At 62.6% G+C, this 19,647-nt stretch overlaps 1 protein-coding gene across 1 annotated transcript; it reads right to left on the bottom strand.

Moving 5' to 3' along the window:
* Nucleotides 1–183: 183 nt before the first annotated feature.
* Nucleotides 184–10,551, bottom strand: ERFL (ETS repressor factor like). Its single transcript, XM_077806942.1, has 5 exons — nucleotides 10,488–10,551; nucleotides 3,694–3,928; nucleotides 2,439–2,619; nucleotides 2,218–2,341; nucleotides 184–1,653 (listed from the first exon to the last, which is right to left on the bottom strand). Exons 1-5 carry the CDS (start codon nucleotides 10,549–10,551, stop codon nucleotides 1,106–1,108), a joined length of 1,152 nt encoding a protein of 383 aa, XP_077663068.1. The 3' UTR covers nucleotides 184–1,105.
* Nucleotides 10,552–19,647: the final 9,096 nt, after the last annotated feature.

The raw sequence follows: 19,647 nt of genomic DNA, 5'->3' as shown, positions 1-19,647 counted from the left end.
CCCTCCCCCCCAGCCAGCTCGTCCCCCGCCGGTGGCACTGCATAGTGAGTTAGAGCCGGGGGGGCTGGGGGCCAGGACTCCTGGGTTCCATGCCCAGCTCAGGTCTGTGTAAATGTTTCGCGCTCCAGCCCGGTGCCTCGAGTTCGCGTCTCTTTGCGGGCGGACAGAAAACAGGGGTCCTCCTCCGGCTTCTCCCCCCAGCGCAGCGGCCGGTCCCCGCGCGCCCCGGGGGTGAGTTTATTGCTTGCGGGGCGGCAGCTGATCGCCGGCCCCAGAAATCTGCCGGGTTGGGTGGTTTTTTCACACTCCATAAATTAATATTTACAAAAAAGGGGGAATTACAGGTTAAAATCTCATCTCATTTCACCCGCGGGGCTGAACACAAAGACGCACAAGCAGGGGCAGGACCCGGCCCAGACCGGGGGGGGTTTCACACTGAAGGGGACACAGACAATATTGCACTTTGAGCATCCGGAGAAGGGCAGGAAACGTTAAAGACTTTGATGCCCTGATCTGTTCCCCTGGAGAACCATAAGGACTGAAGAGCCCCTCCCCGCCACAGACGGGGAGCCAGGGCTCCTGGGTTCTCTCCCTGGCTCTGGGCACAGGCTGAGTTGCCCACGGCCAAATTGGCTTTGCCACATGGCATGTCCAGCAACCTAGGGCAGATCAGTCCCAGGGCTGGGCTAGCAGGGGGCTGCGAGTCGGGAGTGAGGGGCACCGGCAGAGCTGGGCTAGCAGGGGCTGCAAGTCGGGAGTGAGGGGCACCGGCAGGGCCGGGCTAGCAGGGGGCTGCGAGTCGGGAGTGAGGGGCACCGGCAGGGCCGGGCTAGCAGGGGGCTGCGAGTCGGGAGTGAGGGGCACCAGCAGGGCTGGGGGGCTTGGTGCCACCCCCCAAGTACCCACCATGGATGGGGGCAGGGGCGAGGGGTGCTGGGGGGTGTCCAAGACTCCATGGGGGGGTTCTGGGTTGTGCGGATCAGTCTGGGTTGGGTCAGATGTGGGACATTCTGTGAATAAAACTTTCCTATAAAAATAGAGCCAGGCCTCGCTGGTGCAAGCCAGGGGGCTCTGGCTGCAGCTGCCCCGAGCCGGGGTTCGGTGCTCAGGTCCCCGCCGGGCTCTTCCCCTCCTCGGCTGGGCCCCCAGCAGCCCCCGGGCCCCCCTCCAGCGCCCCCAGTTTGAGCTCCAGGCTCTCAGGGCTGGACTCGTTCTCTGAGGTGCATTCGCTCAGATCCGTGATCTCCAGCTCGGAGTCGGAGCCCGGATCCTCCTTGGGGCCCCCCGGAGGGCTCGACCCCCGGTCCCCCAGCGCCTCCCTCTCCCGCCCCCCCGGCCCATGGCCCTCGCCCCTCAGGGGCAGGGCGGCACCGTGGGGGGGCAGGCAAAGGCGTGGCACGGCGGCTGGGCGCACGGCGGCTGGGCCCAGGGCCCCCCTCTCAGCCCCCTCCCCCGCCAGCAGGGAGACTGGGGCCGGGAGCGGGGCCAGAGGGTTGGGATAGAAGTGGGGGGAGTAGAGGGAGGCGGGGAGCTTGGAGCTGCTGAGGGGGAAGGCGCCGGAGAGGTAGGGGTTAAAATTCCAGGGGTACTCGGGGAAGGGGGGCGTCCTGCCGTAGGGGGCCAGCAAGGGGGGCTTCGAATAGCCGGAGACACCTGGGGGGAGAGAAGGGGAGACATGAGTGACCAGCCCCCACCTCAGACGGGAGGAGGGAAAATCAGTCGTCGTCCCCCCCGCCTCCAGTATCCAAACCCGCCACCCCAGCTTCCCCTCCCCCCTCTGCACCAAGGGGAGCCAGGACTCCTGGGTTCTCTCCCTGGCTATGACATTGCAAGGGGAGTGGGGTCCAGGGGTTACGGGGGAGGGGGTGGGAGCCAGGACTCCTGGGTTCTGTCCTCACCTATGGCTGACTCAGGCTCTTCACTGTGTGACATCCCCCACCTCCACGTGCAGGGCTAGCAGCCAGCCCCCCCATGAACCCCATGGGGAGGAAGGGGGGGCTCAGCCGCTCGTGACCCGCCCAGCCTGGGGCCTGCCTGCAGGAGCAGCTGTGAGGGGGGTAACGGCTGGGGGCAATTGGGGCACTTGAGCTGAGTCTTGACAAACTCATACCCCTGCGTCTGAGCAGCAGCAGCCGGGGGAGATGGGGGCTCTATGCCCCCCATTTCCTCTGTCCCCCAGCTGAGGGCCCCTCCCCGCCCCGCGGCCCCAGCTCTCACCTGAGCCCAGGAAGGGGAGGGCCGAGTCCAGTCGCAGCTTCTCGCTCTCGGCCTGGCGCTCGAAGAGGGGGCCGCGTCCGGGGGGGCCCCCCAGGCGGGGGCTGGAGAAGAGGGACTGAAGGGTCTGGGGCGGGGGCAGAAAGAGGGCGTGAGGCCTGGCCACCTCCCTGCCCGCCCCACCGACGTCCCCTCCCACTGCCCCGAGCAGCCCCCGCTCCTACCTCGGGGGTGAGGGGCGGGCAGTCGGGGCCGTGCGCCCCCCCGGGGCAGGGGGCCAGCAGCAGGGGGGCGCCGCCCAGCTCCAGCAGCGGGTAGTTCACCAGCAGGACCTTGCTGAAGTTGAATTTGTAGGTGAAGCGCTTCCCCTTGGTCTTGTGCAGGATCCGCTTGTTGTAATAGTACCTGGGGGTCAGGGCGGGGGGGTCAGGGCCGCGCGTCCCCCCAGGAGCCACTGACGCTGGACGGGGGCAGCTCCCGGGTCCCAGGGGCCAGCGCCCGGGGCCGCCCCCCGCTGACCCCTCTCCTGCTGAGCCTGCCTAGCGGAGCCCCGGGGGGGGGGGGGGGGGGGGGGGGTCCGAGGCCCCCAGGAGCATTTAGCTGCTCATGAATATTTATAAGGGAGGCGGAGTCTCAGGGAGCCCGGCTGCGGAAGTGACTCAATGCGCCACCAGGTCTCCGGTGTGGGAGGGAGGGGGCAGGGCTGGACTCATCGCTCCCCCCGCCCCGCCCACGTCCTGCTGACTCCAGGCCCCAAATCATGGGGGGCTTCCGTCACGGAGAGTGGGGGAGTCCAGGCCCTGCACCCCTCTTCCCAGGATCCACTGAGACTCTCAGCCAGCCAGTAAAACAGAAGGTTTATTGGACAACAGGAACACAGTCCAAAACAGAGCTTGTGGGTACAACCAGGACCCCTCAGTCAAGTCCTTCTGGGGGAGCAGGGAGCTTAGACCCCAGCCCTGGGGTTCCCTGTGTTCCTCCACCCAGCCCCAAACTGAAACTAAACCCCCCCAGCAGGCTCCCTCCTGCAGCCTCTGTTCACATCCTGGGCAGAGGTGTCACCTCCCCCTCCCCCTCCTGGCTCAGGTGACAGGCTCTCAGGTCTCCCATCCCCAGGGCACAGTCCCAGGTCAACACTCCCCCGTCCCTGCTGCATCACATCCGCACATCTTCAAATAACCCCTCCCCTCCCGCGCCCATTTTTCGTGTGGGGAAACTGAGGCACGGCCCAGACAAATGCCTCAGCCTAGTCTCCGGTGGCTGAGAAAAGAACCCAGGAGTCCCACCAACCCCCCCTTTGCTAGCTGGGAACTGTGGCTCGGGGGCTGGGGTGGGGAGGCTCAGGAGGGGGCGCGCTCTGCAGGCAGGGCTGGCCCAGTGCCCCAGGAGTGGGGGTGCTGAGCTGAGCCTGCACCGTCTCTTGTGCGTCTGGCTCTGTGCTTTGGGGGGCTCCCCCGGGGATCCCCCCCAGCTCCTCACCTCAGCGCCCGGCTCAGCTTGTCGTAGTTCATGTGGGGCTTGCACTTGCGGATGCCCCACAGCCGCGCCACCTCGTCGGGGTCCTTGATCACGAACTCGCCGTAGTCGCCCTGCCAGGCGATCACGTTCTGGTACTCCTCCTTCTGCAGCAGCTCCAGGATGAAATGCCACAGCTGGATCTGCCGCGAGCCGGGGCTCGACTCGGGCTTGTAGGCCCAGTCGGGGAAGGCGAACCCTGCGGGGCAAGCGGACCCGTCAGCGCCCGGAACGCGCCCTTGGATAGCCTTGGTTTGGAGACGTGGCGCAGGGCGCCCGGCGCAGAGACCGGTCCCCACCAGCTGGGCGCCGGGGGAGGGGCAGCCCCACCCGGGCGCTCGGGGCAGCAGAGGGTTCGCCCGGTCCTGGGGCCATGGAGACCAGCCGGGTCCCCGCTTCCCACCCCTGCGCGCAGGAGGGGGGCCGGCTTTCCCCCGCCAGCCTGGCGCACCAGCGCTGGAGGTCCCCAGCCCACAGCTCCCCGAGCCCAGCTCCTCGGGACCAGATTTGGAGGGGGGAGGGGCCGAGGCGGCTCAGCTGCTGATTCCAGCCAGAGCCGCCCCACCCCCACCCCAGCAAAAGCCTGTTCCGCGCAGACCCGCGCAGACCCGCGCCCCCCCTGCGCGCTTCCTCCGCGATGTTCGGAACCCGCTTGGCTCCAGGCCCCGGGGATGGCGGGGGAAGTTTCCCGATGGGGGGGGTCCTGGCCTGTGGGGGGGGGGTCCGAGGTCCCAGGGTTAGAGCAAAAAAAGCCGAGAAGGGCTGACGTCGCGGCGAGCCCCACCCCCACGGACTCCTGGGCCCCCGGGCTGGCCAGAGACACCGCGCGCGAAGCGCCCGCGGGCTCCGGACTCCGGCCCGGGCAGGGCGGGGACGCGCGTGGCTTCCAGCCCCTTAGCAGAGTTCGGGGTGGGGGTCCCTGCTGCCCCCGCTGGAGGGGCCGAGCCGTGGGTGTGAAAGGCGGACAGGTGCACACACGGCTCTGTGCTGGCCGCGGGTATTAATGTCTGAGGAGGGATCCAGGCCTGGGGCAGGGCCAGGGTCCGTCCAGCCCAGGGTCCTGTGTGCGGCCAGCGCCGGGTGCCCCAGGGGGAATGAACCGAATAGGGAACCATCCCGTGGCCCGCCCCCTGCGCCCATTCCCAGCGCCTGGCCGCCCCAGGCGTGTGAATGGAGAGCTAGTACACGCGTGCCTGTGTGTGTAATAATGTAGAGATGGGGGGTGCAGTGTGTCCCTGCCTGTGTGTGTAATAATGTAGAGATGGGGGGTGCAGTGTGTCCCTGCGTGTCTGACTGGGGGGTTCCCGTCCCATGGGAATTTTGCAGATGGTTTGAAAAATGTTCCTGTTCCAAACCGAGACAAAATCACCAATATTTTCATGACCCAACGAACGGAACCAAAGCCCGGCTGGGTCCACGGAACCTCCCGGGGCTCAGCGCCCAGCGCGCTGCCGGGACCCGAAGCTTCCGGTCTCTGCTCCGCTGCCCGAGGTACCGGGGCCCACAGGGCGAGGCGGCGGGTCGGTTCCACTCAGCGTGGGACAGTCTGACCCTTTCACACCTTCTAGCCCCCAGGTGTTGCCAGTGGGGAGATGTGTGGCCCCGAAACTTCCTGGTCTGGCCACAAATAAATACACAAAATCATCATAATTCACCAGACAGCTCTGAAACCTTCCTGACCTGCTTGTGTGTGTCTGTGTGTGTGTGAGAGAGAGAGGGAGAGAGAGTCCTTAGGGACCCCCCCCGTTACTCGGCTATACAGCTAGAGATACACCCTTGCATGGAGCCATGTGGCTCCGGACCGAGCCCGTGCGCTGTTGCCCAGCGGGTCCCTGGTTGGTTTGGTGAGTTGTGATCGCCCCTAGGAAGAACACGCAGAGTGTGTGTCGCTATCAAGCTCCAATTTGCCAAACTCTCTGTGAAAATTGTGAGTACAATTTGTGTGTGTGTGACAGAAAGGATTTAATCACACTAGCTTCTACCCCCCGCCCCCGCGTTGTCTGTTACCCACACGAGATAATTGTCTCTAGCAGCCAGGGGCTCTCAGACTCTCCAGACCCCTGTCCCCCCTGGCGGGAGGCAGATTTGCCTTGCGCACCCCCAGGTTTCGCCTCCCTGAAACGCTTTGCTCGCTTACAGACGGAGCCATAAAAGCCCAGGGGTGTCACCACACGCGGGTGCTGGCCGGCCGCCCCTTGCTCCCGGGGCCCCTGGAATGACAAAGTAACGCGCTTGGCAGACTCCGGCCGGCCAGGGCGCACAGAGCCGTGGAAAGGGACGTTGTACTTTGTGCGGACTTGGTTAGGGCTTGTCTTGTAGCCTGTTGTAAAAAGCGGCAACCCTCGTGCTGAACTGAGGTACCCCGGGAAGAGCCCTGCGTACCCCCGGGGTACCTGGACCCCTGGCTGGGCCCCGCGGGTACATTACACCCGGCTCCTGGCTCCCTCTCGCCCCTCTCAGTGCGCCCCTCCCCCAGGGCTCTGAGTGACTCCAGAGGGGCCGGGTGGGTCAGTCACTCGTGGGGCTCATCGCTCGGCACTCGAGTTGCGGGGCTGTAAGGAGGCCGTCCCACAGGCCCCTGGCCCGGATGCCTGATAAAGTGCCCAGAGCGCGGGGCTGGAAGCCCGGACTCCTGGGTTCTATTGTCAGCTCGGTTGCTCCGTGAACTCAGGCAAACCAGGTCGTGGCCTCGTGCCTCGGTTTCCCCAGCTGTAAAATAGGGCGAGAGTGACCACGGCTGAGCGCTGGTGCTCGGAGGCTCTGTGACAAAGGGGCTGGGGGCCCTTCCCGGGGGGCAGCTTTCAGCTCGGCCGGAGTCACAGACTCAGAGCTATGGAGCTGGAAGGGGCCTTGAGAAGCCATCAGCACCCGGCCCCTGCGGTGAGGCCAGGCCAAGTAACCCCAGCCCAGCCCAGCCGGGGTTTGGCCCCCTGCTCTCCAGCCCCCCCAGTGACTCCCTTCAGGAGCTGGTTTTTCCTACTGTCCAATGGAACGGCCCCAGCTGCGGATTGCGCCCAGCGCGGACCGGACCCGAGCCCCGTCCTGGGTGTAACCGGCCCTTCGCACCCAGCTCCCTTCACTCTCCCCGCGCAGGACGAGTCAGGCCAGCGGGGTAACCTGCCGCCTGGCTCAGGGGCTCTGAACCGCCCCCCGGGTTTGTCGCTCTCCTCTGCCCAGCTCTTTCCTAAAGCGCTGCCCAGACGGGACGCAGCACCCGGCTCAGGCTCCCCGGAGCCGCGCCGTACAGGACACGACGTCCCGGGTCTGACACTTTCCCCACAATGTTCCTGGCTTTTGTCTCAACGGCCTGATAGTCAGGGTGCGACCCGCCCCGGCCCCGGCCCCGGCCCCTTTCCGCAGCGCGCCCTCCCCAGCCAGTCTCTGGCCGGCTCGCACCTGTCACGGCCCCTCACACCGGAGCAGAGCCCGTGCGTGGCCGGTCCGAAAGCCCCCGCCGCCGAGCTGGAGAAGCCCCTCTCAGTATCCACACCGGGCGTTACACTGGGCTATACGGGGATAACGTAGCAGGATCATTACCCTGATGCGCTGCTTCCGGAACTAGCCTGGCTTAGAAACCCGCCGCTCCCCGCAGCCTCCAGCCCCGTCGATCCCGCTGGCAGAGCCCTGGGCTTGATTTCCAGCTCCGGCAGGGCGGCTGTGGCCAGGTCGGTCCGAGAGCAGGTGCGGGAGGGGAGCAAGCCGGGGCATCTCTCTCCGGCCAGGACGAGTCTCGCCTCTCTAGCCAGGTCTCTGGAATTACCGGGACGTGTTAACCGGGCTCTGGGGCTGGCTCACGGGGCCACCGAGGCTCCGCTGTGGCCTGGGACATTTAGCCCCAAGAGAAGGCCGGTCACGTGGCTGGGGGTCACGTTCATGCCCCATTTGTAAATTTACACTCACGCTGCGTTTCCGGGCCCTGCCCCCACCAGCCCAGCTGTGCGGAGCGGTGTGTGGACGCGGCCGGGGCCGGCCCTGCCCGGCCATAAGCTGCCCCTCCAGCAACGCCGGCTCGGCTGACAGCCGGATTCTTTCGGCGCCGCCCCGGCAGTGTCCACAGCTGGGTTCAGGGGGTGAATCTCTCCCGGCCCTGAGTGTCCGAGCTCGGGCGAGCTGCGAGCTCCTAGGTCGGGTTCTCTCGGCCCGGCTCTGGGCCTGGCGCGAGGTGTCCGCGGGGCTGCAGAGAAAAGCTGAATCTGGTCGCTAATGAGCCAGGCTGGGGGCCCAAAGGCCGCGCCTCCGAAGCGGCGCCCGGCGGGGAAAGGCAGCGGCTTCCATGTGCCGGGCTGCCCCGCAGCCCCCAGCCCCAGAGACCCGCTCCGCCCCCGGGTGTGCGTGAGAGAGGCCCTGCGCGTGTTTGTGTCTGTGTGTAACATGGAGACAGGTGTACAGCGCGTGTGTAAATCACCCCCCCCACGAATCCCCCTTCCCAGGTACACATGCCTATACGGCACACATCGAGGTGTGCGCGCGGTGTGTCTGTCCACACACGCCGATGGCAGGCTGGACGGGCCAGCCGCTCTGGGGTAATCAGCCGGGGGACACACCCCGCGGGGCGCAGGGCTCTCCCGAGGGACCTCATCTCCTCTGGGGACTTGCCCCGGTTTACACCATGACAAGCGGAGTCAGCGCAAGCTGCCCTGTCCTACAGCCAGCGACGTGCTCCCCCCGCCCCGTGCGGGGCAGCTGACCCGTGTGGACACGGGGGACGTTCCAGGTGATTGACTGGATAATGCGATGGGCGCAGTGGGCAGGTTCCCACGGGTCAGTAACCGGGCATTGACCCTGGCGGTTTGGGTCTGGCTTTGTCAGCGAGTCCTTCCGAAGTGAGGTGAAACCTGGGGGCGCAGGGGACACCTCAGCCTCCCGAAAGGGGGACAGGTGTCCGGCGAGGCGCCAGCCACTGGCCAGACCCGCTTTGTCCAACCTGCTCTGGAACCTCCAGCCACGGGACCCCCGCCCCGGGGCCCGGCCCGGCCCGCCCCGGCGAGGGCCCTCTTCTGCTCGCTGCAGATGCGCTGCGTAAGGACCAGGTGTGAGTGGGTGTCGCGGCGGGGACGAGCCAGCCCAGCCGTCATGGCCACAGGCCTGGGGCGAGGCTGCCTGGGCGTGTTACTGTCCCGGGAGAGGTCGCCACGGGACGGGGCCCTGATGAGTCGCGCCAGGGCCCCAGGGTTCAGCCCCTCCACGGCCCGGCCGGCCCAGCCCGCTTTGGTATTTAACCGACAACCGGAAACGGATTCGTCTTCCCAAAAACCCGCTTAGGTCTCCCGGGGAGTCAGAGCCCGCAGCCGGACGGGGCCGCGCCGGGGGGTGGTCTCAAGTGTGCGTGTGTGGGCGGGGTGTGTGTGTGTGTGTGAGTGAGTGCGTGTGAGTGTGTGCGTGAGTGTGAGTGTGTGTGTGCGTGAGTGTGTGTGTGTGAGTGTGTGTGTGCGTGAGTGTGAGTGTGTGTGTGAGTGTGAGAGTGTGTGTGTGAGTGAGTGCGTGTGAGTGTGTGCGTGAGTGTGAGTGTGTGTGTGCGTGAGTGTGTGTGCGTGAGTGTGAGTGTGTGTGCGTGTGTGTGCGTGAGTGTGAGTGTGTGCGTGCGTGAGTGTGTGTGCGTGAGTGTGTGTGTGCGTGAGTGTGAGTGTGTGTGTGAGAGTGTGTGCGTGAGTGTGAGTGTGCGTGAGTGTGAGAGTGTGTGAGTGCGTGTGTGTGCAGAGAGCTGGCTCTAGCTCGCTGTGTATTTCTCGGTCTGTGTGTAAAGTCTGTAGTGCGAGGATACACATCTACAACAGAGCTATCAACACACACGCTGTTTGTGAGTGTGTGTGTGTGTGTGTGTAAACATACAAACACACCGGCATGACAGCTATGTGTCCATGGCAATTCACACGCTACAATACGCACACACAGAGCAGGAGGGATGGATAAAGGGGGGTCTGGGCTGGATGGAGGGGTAAAGAGGGGTCTGGGGTGGATGGAGGGGTAAAGGGGGGTCTGGGGTGGATGGAGGGGTAAAGGGGGGGTCTGGGGAGGGAGGGATGGAAGGGTAAAGGGGGGTCTGGGGATGGATGGAGGGGTAAAGAGGGGTCTGGGAAGGGAGGGATGGAAGGGTAAGGGGGGTTCTGGGGAGGGAGAGATGGGTAAAGGGGGGTCTGGGGTGGATGGAGGGATAAAGGGGGGTCTGGGCTGGATGGAGGGGTAAAGGGGGGGTCTGGGGAGGGAGGGATGGAAGGGTAAAGGGGGGTCTGGGGATGGATGGAGGGGTAAAGAGGGGTCTGGGAAGGGAGGGATGGAAGGGTAAGGGGGGTTCTGGGGAGGGAGAGATGGGTAAAGGGGGGTCTGGGGTGGATGGAGGGGTAAAAGGGGGGTCTGGGGTGGATGGAGGGGTAAAAGGGGGGTCTGGGGAAGGACAGACAGAATCACAAACTCCAACAGCCAAGTGCTAAGTCAGATTTTCAGATGCGGCTCTCTGCACAGGGTGCCACCCCGCAACCCAACGGGCCCGGCGGCTGGGCTGGGGTGGGAGATTTTTTCCCTATGTGCTGAACATCTGAAGGGATGAAATGAAGAGTTTAAAGCTCTCCGGGAGCTGGGGGGAGGACCCCCCCGCATTGGGCCCCCGGGGCTGAGGGACCCCCAGTCTCCCCTTCCCTGGGTCCAGTGCCCCACTCTTTGGAGCCTGGGGCCGTTTGGGGGTGCTGGATGGGCCCGGTCCCTGTCAGCTGCCTGCTCTGGCGAGGGGCGGAGGAGGTGGGGAGGGGAAGGAGGGTCCTTACCTGGAGCCCAGAGGGCCGGTACCGGGGAGGTGAGCAGTAGATCCGACACGCAGTTACAGTCCATACTGGGCAGAGGTGAGACCTGCAGGAGGGGAGGGGGAAAGCGAATGAGCGAGGCGGAGAGACAGAGAAATAGGAAAGAGAAAAAGAGTGAAAAGACAGAGAAAGGGGGCTAGAGAATGAGTGGCTAAGGAGGAAAAAGGAGAGAAAGAGAGAATGGGTAAGAAACAAAAAGGGAGTGAAACAGAAAACGAGAAGATACATGAAAAGACAGGGAGGGAAGGACGGCATCAGTAAGGTAGGGAAAGAAAGAAAGAAAGAAAGAAAGAAAGAAAGAAAGAAAGAAAGAAAGAAAGAAAGAAAGGCAGGCAGGCAGGCAGGCAGGCGCGGGGGAGGGGGCGCGAAGGGGCAGGCAAGAGGCCCCGGTGAGGGGCGCTCTCAGAACTCCAGTCTCTCGCCGGGAAGTTTCCTGCTTCCGCGGCCATGGAGCCCCCACCCCGAATCCCACAGAGGGGCCGGCTCACAGGGCAGAAAGCGGGGACCCCTTTCCATTCGGGGGGGGCGGTTAAAAGACCCCCGCCCCCTTCATCCCACGGCTCATTGGATTTGTGGTTCTGGGACCCCCCCTGGCCCCTGTGCAGCCCCAAAGTGAACCCCAATTGCTCCCATGTGAGGGCAGGAACATGGGTCGCCATGAATTCCCCCAACTCCTCAGTAGTGAATCATTTCCAAGAGATCAGAACCAAACGCAGCAGGTCCCCGATTCGGAGAGAGCCCCTCCTGCCCCCCCCCACTGCTGCCCCCGTCCCCCCCAGACTCCCCCGTCCCCCCAATCCCCTTCGCTCACCAGCCATATTTTACAATGTAAACTTCAAACAGAAGGGGGGGGGGGTCTGGGCCAGGGGTTTTATTGCCACAGAGATTAACCCAGCTCGTTAATTAGAGCAAAGACACTTCCTCCCCCACCACTCTCTCCCCAAAACTTCTTCCGCCAATAGACACCCCCTGCCTGCCATCTTATGTCTTAAATCAGGAATCTCGTTCCCCAAGCCCCCGCTTATACTCAGCACCCCCACCAACCCCAACCCCTCATTGTACCAGCACCCCTATATTCCCCTCCACCAACCCCCATTCCTGGATCCCCCCACTCCATATCTAGCTGTTTCGTTGAGTTTTAGGCAGGATTAAGAACCACCCAAACACACACCCCAGCATCCCCCATAGACCCCCCCCACCTCTGCCTGGCCCAATATACCCCAGCTCATCTCTTCCCCATTTCCTTTCCTCCAAACCTCTCCACTGCCTCACACATACCCTGAGATCCCAAATCTGTCCCTCCTCCACCCCTTCCCCAATGTCCCGACACCCACACTCGGACCCTTCTCCACCCTGACCCCCAACCTCCCCCCAATACCCAGCCACCCCCATTCTGCCCCCTCTCCACCCCGACCCCCAACATACACCCCAATTCTGCCCCCACTTCCCGCCCAGTTTTCTATCTGTATCTGGGCAGGACACATCTCCCCCCCCCGCGCCCCATCCTCCCGGGGCGCAGACCGCGGCCGGGGATAATTACCGCTGCCGCGCAGGTGTCGGGCGCCTGTCAGCCGGGCGGGGCCGCTGCATTCTCCATGGCTTCGCCCCCCGAGCCAGAGAGAGGCGAGTTCCCTCCTCCGCTGGCTCCGCCGCGCTCCCCCCTTCCAGCCCCTCTGCCTCGCCTCTGCCACAACCCCCCCACAGCCTCTATCGCTCCGTCCCCATCAGCGCTGGATGGCTCCGTCTGTCTCCACACCCCCTCTACCTATCCATCCCCAGACAACCCCTTCTATCTATCTATCTATCTATCTATCTATCTATCTATCCCCACACCCTCCCCCATCATCTATCTATCTATCTATCTCCAGACACTCCTTCTATCTATCTATCTATCTATCTATCTATCTATCCCCACACCCTCCCCTATCTATCTATCTATCTATCTCCAGACACTCCTTCTATCTATCTATCTATCTATCTATCTATCTATCTATCTATCTATCTATCCCCACACCCTCCCCCATCATCTATCTATCTATCTATCTCCAGACACTCCTTCTATCTATCTATCTATCTATCTATCTATCTATCCCCACACCCTCCCCCATCATCTATCTATCTATCTATCTATCTATCTATCCCCACACCCTCTCCTATCTATCTATCTATCTATCTATCTATCTATCTATCTATCTATCTATCTATCTATCTATCTATCCCCAGACACCCCCCTTCTATCTAATCTATCTGTCTATCTATCTATCCCCAGACACCCCTATCTATCTATCTATCTATCTATCTATCTATCCCCAGACACCCCTTCTATCTATCTATCTATCTATCTATCTATCTATCTATCTATCTATCCCCAGACACCCCTTCTATCTATCTAATCTATCTATCTATCTATCTATCTATCTCCATCCACTCTATCTATCTATCTATCCACAGACACCCCCTCTATCTATCCCCACCAACTCTTTCTTTATTTTCCCAACCGCCCGCCCCCCCGGATTGGGTCGGGGTCGCTGGGGACCCGGCTGGCCGGGCTCGGAGCGTCTCTCCCAGGCTCTCAGCAGCTGTGTGAAGCGGCCGGGCCTGGCAGCCACTTACTTTGTCTTCATTAACTCTGAACAAGCGCGTGTATTTCCTCCAACTGCTCCCCCCCCGCGGGCCCTGCAGCTGGGGGGGCAGAGACAGACCCACTCGCTACAGCGGGGAATGGAAACGCGGCCAGGCCGCTGCGTGACTTTGGGCAGGAGAGACAGAAAGTGACACTGGGAATAAAGACAAATGTTGTTCGAGCCTCGGGTGCCGCGGGAGGTGGGGATGGGCCTGGCGGGGGGGGGGTGGCGCGGTCACGCCCAGGTCCAGCGGGTCAGGGGGCCGCGCGCACACCCCAACACACACACACCCTAACACACACACACACACACACACATCCAACACCCCAACACACACACACCCTAACACACATCCAACACCCCAACACACACACCCTAACACACACACACACACACACACACACACATCCAACACCCCAACACACACACACCCTAACACACATCCAACACCCCAACACACACACACCCTAACACACACACACACACACACACACACATCCAACACCCCAACACACACACACCCTAACACACATCCAACACCCCAACACACACACACCCTAACACACACACACACATCCAACACCCCAACACACACACACCCTAACACACATCCAACACCCCAACACACACACACCCTAACACACACACACACACACACACACACACACATCCAACACCCCAACACACACACACCCTAACACACATCCAACACCCCAACACACACACACCCTAACACACACACACACACACACACACATCCAACACCCCAACACACACACACCCTAACACACACACACACACACACACACACACATCCAACACCCCAACACACACACACCCTAACACACATCCAACACCCCAACACACACACACACATCCAACACCCCAACACACACACACCCTAACACACACACACACACACACATCCAACACCCCAACACACACACACCCTAACACACACACACACACACACACATCCAACACCCCAACACACACACACCCTAACACACATCCAACACCCCAACACACACACACCCTAACACACACACACACACACACACACATCCAACACCCCAACACACACACACCCTAACACACACACACACACACACACACACATCCAACACCCCAACACACACATCTTAACACACACACCTACACTTATACACCCCAACACCCCCCAGCACACACATCCCAACACACACTTCTTAACACACACACACACACACACGCATCCAACACCCCAACGCACACTTCTTAACACACACACCTACACTTATACACCCCAACACCCCCCAGCACACACATCCCAACACACCCCAACACACACACACACATCCTAACACACACACCTACACTTATACACCCCAACACCCCAACGCACACACATCCCAACACACCCCAACACACACACATATCCCAACACACCCCAACACACACACATCCTAACACACACACACACTTATACATCCCAACACCCCAACACACACATCCCAACACACCCCAACACCCACACACCCTAACACACACACACACACACTTATACATCCCAACACCCCCCAGCACACACATCCCAACACACCCCAACACCCACACACCCTAACACACACACACACACATCCAACACCCCAACACACACATCCTAACACACACACCTACACTTATACATCCCAACACTCCCCAGCACACACATCCCAACACACCCCAACACCCCAACGCACACATCCTAACACACACACCTACACATATACATCCCAACACCCCCCAGCACACACATCCTAACACACACACCTACACTTATACATCCCAACACCCCCAGCACACACATCCCAACACACCCCAACACACACACACACACATCCCAACACACCCCAACACACACACATCCTAACACACACACCTACACTTATACACCCCAACACCCCAACGCACACACATCCCAACACACCCCAACACACACATCTTGACACACACACCTACACTTATAGATCCCAACACCCCCCAGCACACACACCCCAACACACACACATATCCCAACACACCCCAACACACACATCTTAACACACACACCTACACATATACATCCCAACACCCCCCAGCACACACATCCCAACACACCCCAACACCCCAACACACACATCCTAACACACACACCTACACTTATACATCCCAACACCCCCAGCACACACATCCCAACACACCCCAACACCCCAACACACACATCCTAACACACCCCAACACACACATCTTAACACACACACCTACACATATACATCCCAACACCCCCCAGCACACACATCCCAACACACCCCAACACCCCAACACCCACATCCTAACACACCCCAACACACACATCTTAACACACACACCTACACATATACATCCCAACACCCCCAGCACACACATCCCAACACACCCACACAAACACCCACACACCCCCAACACACACCCATCCTAACACACACCCCCCAACACACACCGGGGACACACCTGGTGTAAATGGTCGTTGCTCCAGTCACTTCACTCGAGCTACCGCGATGCACACTAGCTCGGGAGCTATACGTTGGGGGGGGGCGTGTGCACGCTCGCACACCTGATAGTGTCTGCACACCTCTCAGAACCCCCCCGAGCGGATTTCTAATGTTGTAAGTAGTTTGATAAGCACGTGTCTCTACACACTCAGCCCACACCCAGGCACACACCAGTGTGTCCTCACTCAGCTCATACACAACAAACGCACCCACACAGGCCGGGTGTGTACCTCATAGCCCGGCGCTGGTGTCCGCAGGTGCCGAGGAACAAGCACACACGTAGAAAGCACCAGGCAGGTTGTGTCTCACACGCTCACCAAGGTGTGTGCGGGGGGGTAAGTAGAAACAGAGCCTTGGAGAAGACACAGTGATGGGAAAAGAAGGTTTTGGGGGTACACAGCTGGTTACCGGGGTGCCTAGAGCTAGATAGAGAGAGGAGGGTGGATGAGGATAGATAGAGGGTGTACAGAGGTAGGGAGGGAGGGGGGTGTACAGAGGGAGGAAGGGGTAAGGAGGGGGGTACGGGGGGGGTGTACAGAGGGAGGTAGGGAGTGTATGGAGGGGGTACAGAGGGAGGGGTGTGTGCAGAGGGGGGTACGGAGGGGGGTACAGAGGGAGGAAGGGGTAAGGAGGGGGTACAGAGGGAGGAGGGAGTACAGAGGGGGGTACGGAGGGAGGAAGGGGTAAGGAGGGGGTACGGAGGGGTACAGAGGGAGGAAGGGATACGGAGGGGGTACAGAGGGAGGAGAGAGTACAGAGGGGGGTACGGAGGGAGGAAGGGGTAAGGAGGGGGTACGGAGGGGTACAGAGGGAGGAAGGGAGACGGAGGGGGTACAGAGGGAGGAGGGAGTACAGAGGGGGGTACAGAGGGAGGAAGGGGTACGGAGGGGGTACGGAGGGGTACGGAGGGAGGAAGGGAGACGGAGGGGGTACAGAGGGAGGAGGGAGTACAGAGGGGGGTACAGAGGGAGGAAGGGGTACGGAGGGAGTACGGAGGGGTACGGAGGGAGGAAGGGATACGGAGGGGGTACGGAGGGGTACAGAGGGAGGAGGGAGTACAGAGGGGGTACGGAGGGAGGAAGGGGTACGGAGGGGGTACGGAGGGGTACAGGGGGGCGAGGCAGTGGCCGTGTACGGGGACGGACGGGCTGACCCGTCTCACGGGAGTCTCTGTCCCCGTCCCAGGGACAGCTCCGTGCCGTGGGGGGACCGCAGAGCGCTCGCCTGCCCCCCCCCCCGCCAGCCGTGGGCTCGGCTCCCCCCGCCCCCCTTGGGTTGCAGTAAATTTCCGTTTGATTGGGGCGGCACTGCGTTTTCACAATCAAAGAGGAAGCTGCCAGCCGCATGGCCCCAGGAGCCGGGCCCAGATGAGAGGCCGGATCATTTCCTTGTTAGTTTTGATTTCGGTTACCGACGCTTTCAACTTCCCGGCTACCTCCTGGAGAAACGTTATAACAAGTAGCTCAGGGAATTCCCCCTCCCCCCGCCTGCTGTCTCCCCCCCCCCTCCGCGTCAAGCCCAAAGCCTCACCCGCCCCCCGAAAAAGAGAGACGGGAGCGCGCCCCCGCCCGCCACCAGCTCCCCCCCCCGCGGGGCCCCGAGCCTGCGAGGTCACTGTTCGTGTTACACAGACTGTTACAAAACAGAGCGGCGGGGGGGTGCGGGGGGGCACAGACCCAGGTTGCCCCCCAGCTCTGACTTCTCTGTTTGTCTTTCAGGAGAGCGGGCCGCGCACTTCGCCAGCGTCCGGATCGACACCCACCCCTGCCTGTGCACACGCGGAGCTCTGTGCGCGCGTGTCTGTCTGGGTGTGCGCGCGCGTGTCTGGGTGTGCGCGCGCGTGTCTGGGTGTGCTCCAAGCCTACCTTCTCCTGGACACAAGTATACACACGCACGGTGGACACAGACACACACATATAGAAATGCACAACTCTGTCTAGAGACACCTTCGCACAAGTAAACACACTCACGCACGCGCGCACACACGCGCTTTGCCGCGCTGCTCTTCGCAGGGCCGGGCCCGGGCAGAGGCCGGGCGCTCCCGGGGGGCAGGCGAGGGGACGGGGGTGTTTAGTTATTTTTCACTCGAGCAGGGTCCCCCCCCCCCCCGCCGTCGAGGCTGTAAATTATTCATTGTCATTAATTATCGATCGGGATCTGGCGGCGGTGTTGGCGGGATGAGCCGGGCTCGGCGGCTTCTCTCATTGTTTTGTAACCCGGGGCTAAAAGCGGGGGGCGGGGGCAGCGCGGCCCCTTTCCAGCCCGGCTGCGCGCAGCCCCGGGCCCGCCCCGTCGCCCAGGTCCGGGCGGGCTCGGCGGGATCGATGCGGATCGATGCGGAGCCAGGAAACTAATCGTCAGCGGGGCGCTTTGATCTGAGCCTTCAGATCCCGATTCAAACGCCGGCTCCTAACGAGGCCGCCGGGGCCGCCGAGCGGGGCCGGCCCTAAACGCCCGGCAGAGCTCTCAAGCGGCGGGGGGGGGGCACGTTCCCCTAACGAGGCAGGGCCCCGGCCGCGAACCAGCGCCCTGCCGCCGCCTCCCGGTCTTTACAGAGGGCCAAAGCGGGGCTGGGGGATGGTTTTGGGGCGCGCGGGCAGGAAACAGTCGCCCGCGGTCTTTACAGCGGGCGCCCGTGGCTGGAGGCGGAGGGGCGCACGGACTGGGGCGGGACGGGCATTGCTCGATGAGATGTGGGGCCGGGTGGGGGGCACGGGGCTGGGGCAGCGCAGAGCTCTGGGGGTGTCTGGGGGGCCGGACCGTGCGGGTGGGTGGCCGGCGGGGGAGTTGTGACACTAGCCATGGCCACGCGGCCCCATCGCTCTTTAGCAGTTCGCTGGGCATTTCTTAGCCACCCTCATTACCGGTGGCCGGGAGTCTGACGGTGGTTTTCTCTTCTGCGCCTCGGCTCGTTACTGGCCATTCCCCGAGGGGCTGCTCCTTCTCGGGCCGCGTCTGCCCGGGCCTTCCCCGCAGGGAGGGGATTCTCTCCTCGGCGTGTCTCCGGGGAGAAAGGGCCGCTCGCGTTTCGGCTTCACGCTCCTGCCTTCCAGGTCTCTCTCGCCCGCCGGAGTAAAGCGTCCAAAGGGATCATTTCTAGCCCCCCCGCCCCGCGCCCAGCCCAGCCCCAGCCCCAGCCCAGCCCCAGCTCAGCCCAGCCCTTCCTCCCCTTGCTCCCGGCTGCTGGGGTTCGTTGCCCCTCAAAGGCTAAAGAGCATCCGCCGCGTGCCCGGCGCTCGCGCTGTTGGGCGAAACTTCTCTCAATGCGCAGAAACACGAGGCGGGCGGGCGCCGACCAGTCGGGTACAATGTGTATTGACTATGTAGGTAGAGACAGAGACAGACCCCCGCGCCCTAGAGAGAGAGAGACCCCCGCGCCCTAGGGAGAGGGAGAGACCCCCGCGCCCTAGAGAGGGAGAGACCCCCGCGCCCTAGAGAGAGGGAGAGACCCCCGCGCCCTAGAGAGAGGGAGACCCCCGCGCCCTAGAGAGAGAGAGAGACCCCCGCGCCTAGAGAGAGGGAGAGACCCCCGCGCCCTAGAGAGAGAGAGAGACCCCCGCGCCTAGAGAGAGGGAGAGACCCCCGCGCCCTAGAGAGGGAGAGACCCCCGCGCCCTAGAGAGAGGGAGAGACCCCCGCGCCCTAGAGAGAGAGAGACCCCCGCGCCTAGAGAGAGAGAGAGACCCCCGCGCCCTAGAGAGGGAGAGACCCCCGCGCCCTAGAGAGAGAGAGAGACCCCCGCGCCCTAGAGAGAGAGAGACCCCCGCGCCCTAGAGAGAGGGAGAGACCCCCGCGCCCTAGAGAGGGAGAGACCCCCTTGCCTAGAGAGAGGGAGAGACCCCCGCGCCCTAGAGAGGGAGAGACCCCCGCGCCTAGAGAGAGGGAGAGACCCCCGCGCCTAGAGAGAGAGAGACCCCCGCGCCCTAGAGAGGGAGAGACCCCCGCGCCCAGAGAGAGGGAGAGACCCCCG

This window comes from Eretmochelys imbricata, unplaced genomic scaffold (genome assembly GCF_965152235.1).
Source record: "Eretmochelys imbricata isolate rEreImb1 unplaced genomic scaffold, rEreImb1.hap1 Scaffold_38, whole genome shotgun sequence".
NCBI lineage: Eukaryota > Metazoa > Chordata > Testudines > Cheloniidae > Eretmochelys > Eretmochelys imbricata.
Note: the sequence above shows the minus strand (reverse complement) of the source record. Positions and strands in the feature narration are given on the sequence as shown.